Below are 6,000 nucleotides of genomic sequence, written 5' to 3'. Positions count from 1 at the left end.
TTTGCTTATCGCGAGTAACCGTCGGATAAACATGCAGCCCTACATGAATTAAAGATCTGGTGAAACATAGACACACGTGTTATACGGTGAACTTAAAACAACACGGGCTGATTCACCTGCTCAGGCAAAAAACATAAAATAACAGGATTATATTTTTTTAACTGAGGCGCATTTAAATGTAAAACACAGTGAGTTAAATTCATCCACAGGCAGCTGGTGTGCTGGAAGACGGGCCTTTATTGTGGTGAAGGCGTCTGCACGTGGAAGTGGTTTAAAAGGGTCAAATATTCAGTTTAAATAATATTTTATCATCGGAGAAATTGAAGCAGTCCGTCCAGTAAACGGGAGAAGTGTGTGACGAGCGGCACAATGACAGACTACGAGACTGCATGCGTTTTAAATGTGAACACACGCTCCTGCAAAGTGTCCAGTGTCCTGCGGACGAGCGACGGAAGCGCCTCAGGTGACACTTTAACACCAATAAATCCCGTTCTAACAGTGACGGGACACCGACGGAGACTTCCTGAGCGACTCTGACCACTGCCGCCGTGCGCGCCACACGCCCGAGTTTGCTTGTGTGTGCGTGTGTGTGCGTGTGAGTGTGTGTATGTGTGAGTCAGTGTGTGTGAAAGCCACCACTAGTCGCCCCCAGTGCTCTTCAGTCTCCACTCTCCCTTCTCACCGCAGACTGAACGTCACGTCCGCACTTGAACTTGAGTTTTCTCCCATTGTAGAAGCCAGAGAGCCGCACAGAGCCGCACAGAGCCGCACACAGCCCGGGGATGCGGGACTCTGCAGCTACAGCACAAAGAGAAAAGAGGGTGGCAGCCTGTCCTCAAACCAGCACTGGGCTTTGACTTGAAGAGTTAGTCTAACCCGCCCGCCTGGCTGGCACTGCCAGTGCAGCAGAAGTGCCCACCACTTGGCGACACCCCGCGAAGTGCCGAGGAGAAAATTGGATTCCTATTTCACTCACTTTCCGACGTTAATTGCATCCGTTCACCTGCTTTCTCCGGACAGGGACGCGCGGTGTCCAAGGTGGCCCGAGAGTGGACACAGGTAGTGACCTACCACCAGGAGCTGACCGCCGACCTCCGCCTCGCCGCGTCTCTCCTCCACTCCACTCCTCTCCTTTCTCCGCTCACTTCTGACAGATGGTGTGAAGGCAGCCGACGGCAGAGACGGACTGTCCCCCTCCCTCACCACCGCCGCGACCGAAGCAGGGAGGCGCGCAACCACTTTGGCACCAAGCTCCGACCGAGCGCCCGGCCGCCCAGCGCTGCGCCACGGCCGGTCACAGCAGAGCGCAGGAGCCGCTGCCTGCTGGAGGGAGATCCGTCGCGGAGGGGTCATTTCGAGGGCCACATTTTGGGCCGGTGCAGAGCGGTCAGTTTCGGGTGGCCAGCCAGCGGCCGGTTTTGGGGCCAGGTTGCAGTCGGTATACAGGAGCAGCAGCAGCAGGAGGAGGAGAGCCGACCCTTCCAGCGCCGCTCTCCGGGCGATGCCAGTGTAAATGCCAGGGCGATGTCCCGACGCAAGCAGGGGAACCCGCAGCACCTGTCCCAGAGAGAAATACCACGTAAGTATATCTGCAAAAAATCACACACCACACCATATGGTTATCTTTATTTTGTTTTTATTTTATTCATTTATTCATTCTGAGGATTTTTCTCTCCGGATGATCGGTGCGTAAAAATGATTTTTTCAAACTTGGAACAGAAAGTTTGTCAAAGTGGCTCCTGAAGGTCAATTTCTTTCTTTTCCTGTTTTATTGACAAAATTAGATAAAAGTCTTAATTTAATGATCGGATCATTACGGTGTGTAAATAAGCCTCTTTTATTTGAAGCAAATTCACAGAGTGGAGCGTGTTTGACTTCTACTCGCGGAGAAGTCGGAGATAAACCCTGGTACTTCACTGAGACACGACGTCCTTATTACTCTTCCACTTTTAATTAAATTAAACCCGGACGCGTTAGGGAGAAATGTTCTTCATATCAACAGACAATAAAACCTGACTGTAATTGTAATCGGTTCTTACTTTCATAATATAACAGCAGCTCTGTTATATTCACATGAATACACACAAAAAGAAGTCACTGATGAATTCGAGAATTTAATTGTGAGAAATTCTCTTCATCTTCCACTGAAGGAAAAAGGCCGATAGTCGCATCACAAACATGAAGATGCAGCTGCCGCAAAGAGAAAAGCTCCTGAGTTCAATCAGAGATGGTTCTTTTCTTCTCCGCTTCAACACGGAGACTTTTCTCTTCTCTTTTCCTGCAGGTTATTGAAGCTTTAGCAGAAACGCTCCAGCCTCCTCCTCCATGCTCAGATGAGTTCAGTTCCGTTCATGCTGCATGGATGCAAAGTTTACAGGCTGCTTCCCCTGGTTGTAATATTAATGCTGCTGGCTTTGGATTATTTAACAGCCTGCACGTCTTGACAGGGAAAAATTCTGGGGTTTCCTCCCGGCACTTTAATACAGAGCAGCTCCAATAAATGATGTCAGTTAAGGTCAAAATAGCTTGAGTTATATTTAATATCATCTCCAAGGCTTTTACTGCGGGAGAATTAAAATAGTTAGAAAAGAAATTAGTTTTTTTCTTTTGCAAAGAAAATTTTACAAAAAAAAAAAAGAAAAAAAAAATCAAACGTAAATTGTGCAAATGAATCCGCAGAGGAAGCCAGCGCTTCCCTCTTATTCGACGCAAACTCTTGATATTTGTGCGCAGATAAACTTCTCAGCAGTGATACAATTTTAATAGCAGCTGGACCAGCAGGACTTTAACTACTGAAGGCGCAGAATATTAGAGCGGGACAGTGAGTGACAGCTCTGCATGGTTGAGTCTGAATGAAGGAGGAGGTTGTAGATGCAGCTCAGTATCATGCCTTTACATTTGGTGAATATGAGCACTCTCTTTCCTCCAGCTGGAGGTTACTTGGGGAGACTTGTGCTGTGTGAAGCCTGCCAGATCAGATCACTTACACTACAGTGTATCAGTGTGCACCCATGTTTACAGTAGAGACTCAGCGTGGCTGTACGCTGACTGCGTGTCCGTGCCCAGGTTTTGGGCCATGCTGCCTGACTGTCTGAAGGCTCGGTCCTCTCTGCTGCGTGGACTGGCTTTTTGGCATTCTACTGTCAGTCCCCAATGCTCATGAACACACACACACACACACACACACACACACACACACACACACACACCTAAAGACGCTGCTTGTGGCATTGATGTCAGATCACCTCCTGACAAGTGGAGATTTGATTGCTTAACAGAGCTACTTGTGTGTGGCAGTTCAGACACAGGCCTGCAGTCTGGACTCGGTTACCTTTAGAAATGGGTCACATTGTGCACGCTGCATGCTTTGCTGTGACATAAGCTTCTGAAGCAAAGAGCAGAGAAAACACATTAACACAGTAACAGGTAGACAGACAGACAGACAGACAGACAGACACTAGACGAGGAAAGACGACAGAGCATGCAGATGAAGGATAATAAATGAGCTTCCTGTTTGCACTGTGTAAAAAGCTGCTTTACACTCACTCTGTGTGTGTGTGTGTGCGTGTGTGTGTGTGTGTGTGTGCACGTGAGTGTATGTGAAGTGTAAAATGCATTTTGTTTGTGTCCTCAGAGCAGGTCTGAACTGTCTATCTGTCTGATTTTATGCTGTACATTCCATAATTCATGTGTAAGAGATGCTCCCTGATTTATTATGCTTGAGTACACACACACACACACACACACACACACACACACACACACATATATATATATATATATATATGTGAGCTTGTGTGGACATGAACACACACCTATATGCAAATGAACACATGTGAACCCCACCCCCCAAATTCAGAGTAATTCATTCCCGAGCTGTCGGGTCATGAAATGCGTTTGACCTGTGTTTTAATTGGAGTATTTAAAAAAAAAAAAAATTCCAACAAGAGGCGACACACACTCCAAAAAAAAAAACATGAACTCTAGATTTGAATAGGAGAAGAAGAGGAAGAGTTACTCCACCTCTTTTGTCTTTCAGTATCTTCTCCTGAGTGCGAGGAGGTGTTGGGAACAGTGAAGTCATTTTTTCTGAAGGTTTAATTGCTAATTTTTTTAAATGCAGTTTGGCCTGAGTCATAAAGTCACATTCTTACGCTCAGTGATGGAAATATGAGATATGATGTTGCAGCCCTTTTTTTTTTTTTTTTTTGCACATACAGTTGTCCCCTCTAATTCGTCTGCTTCCCTTTGTTTCCATCTGTTTTTGTATGATTAGAACACGTTTAAAAAAAAAAAAAAGTAATCAATAAAGGATCACAGTTTGGCCTGGAATCCACTGTTCAGTGCACTCCATGAACACTGAGTAATAATTTGCATGTTAATTGTCTCGTTCTGCAGTAAATATGTCTGATGCTGCAGCACATCTCGCACTGTAGCTTTCCATTTCTCCTCATTCACACTCGTTTCCTGCAACGTTAAAATCAAACAGTCCGTCCTGAGTGGGTGATCTGATGTCGCTTCTCCCTCAGAGACACACAGGGAAGATTAATCAGTGGAAATCTATATATATATATATATGTATATATATTTTTGTTTGTTAGGCAGATTCAGTGTGTGTTTTGGTGTCACCACGCAGAGACAGTTTACACCCGAAAGTGCAGACGTGCCTTCTGCTTCTCATTCACTGCAAATAACCCCAGCTTTTCCTCCGAGAGGCTGATTTAGTGTGAAGAGACGCAAACAGGACAAGAGCTCCCATTGTAGACACACACACACACACACACACACACACACATGCACAGAGAGAGAGAGAGAGAGAGAGAGAGAGGGCTGTGTGTAAATTGCAGTCGCCCACTTGAGATGCATGTTTCCCTTTGGCTTGTCAAATAGCCGTGCACCCTGCTGGGTCTAAGTCTTTGTTAGAGAGAGAGAGAACCTGGCAACTCCGTCTGTTAGATTCACTGAGTCGTTCTGCACATGAGCTGTTTTTAAAAAAAAAAAAAAAAAAAAAGCCACAAATGAAAACGTTGGTGTGTTATTAAGTGTCACAGCTGATCGGGACGAGAACATAATGATATTCCTAATAATCCCTCGCTGTTCGAACAAACGTCCTTGTTACAAATAAAGCTCCGTTCACACTAATTAACAAAACATATTTTTTCATTGTAAACAGTTGTAATTAAAGGGATAGTTCCTGTAAAAACCTGCAGACAGTGAGGTGTGTGTGTGTGTGTGTGTGTGTGACACAGAGAACACAAAATAGGTAAATGAGAAAATGTTTAACATGCCAGTTTTACTTATTTCTGCTTTCCAGAAAAACACATCAAAAGTTTTTTGTTGGAAATTGCATTAAAAAAATGTGTGAATTTTTAGAGTGTGTGTGTATGTGGGTATGCGTGTATGCGTGCATGTGTGTGTGTGTGTGTGTGTGTGTGTGTGTGTGTATCTATGAATCCTCAGGACGAAGGTTTTCAGTTCCCAGAGAGCAAGCCTAAACTCATGTTGTTGATCAGCAGGCTGCACACACTCTCCCACTACTGACACCACACACACACACACACACACACACACACACACACACACACACACACACACACACACACACACTGCATACCAGAGAGTTGGTTTGCTCAGCTGAGGCTTGGTGAGCTGTCTGTTGTCTCTTGCCCTTCACCGGCAACCCTCCCCCTCCCCCTCCCCCCAAACTCCCTCTCTTTATTCCTCTATGCCCCCCCACCCTTGCTCTGTCTGTCTCTCCGTGTCTCTCTCTCTCTCTTCCTGCTAGGGGGAGCTCTCAGGCTGTCAGTGCTGCACTCGCTCTCCCAATGAGAGGAGCAGCACAGTGCGAACATGCAGCGTGTGTGTGTGTGTGTGTGTGTGTGTGTGTGTGTGTGTGTGTTAATCAGATGACATCAGTGTTGAAAGACCACATTCACCTCTTAACCGTCAACACCTGCACACTCTGAACTTGACTGTCTCTCTCTCAGTCACACGTTCAAT

At 45.9% G+C, this 6,000-nt stretch overlaps 1 protein-coding gene across 2 annotated transcripts in view; it reads left to right on the top strand.

Annotated features, from left to right (window-relative positions):
- The first annotated feature begins 883 nt into the window (after positions 1 to 883).
- Positions 884 to 6,000, top strand: part of bcl11ba (BCL11 transcription factor B a) — a 45,386-nt gene continuing 40,269 nt past the window's right edge. For both annotated transcript variants that reach the window (XM_056393932.1, XM_056393931.1), the window contains exon 1: positions 884 to 1,579. In XM_056393932.1, the coding sequence (XP_056249907.1) occupies positions 1,525 to 1,579 (55 nt within the window). In that variant the 5' untranslated portion in view covers positions 884 to 1,524. The remainder of the gene's footprint in view (positions 1,580 to 6,000) is intronic.

Source organism: Seriola aureovittata, chromosome 13, assembly GCF_021018895.1.
Source record: "Seriola aureovittata isolate HTS-2021-v1 ecotype China chromosome 13, ASM2101889v1, whole genome shotgun sequence".
Taxonomy (NCBI): Eukaryota; Metazoa; Chordata; class Actinopteri; order Carangiformes; family Carangidae; genus Seriola; species Seriola aureovittata.
The sequence above is the reverse complement of the archived record's forward strand: the minus strand, read 5'-3'. Positions and strand labels throughout refer to the sequence as shown.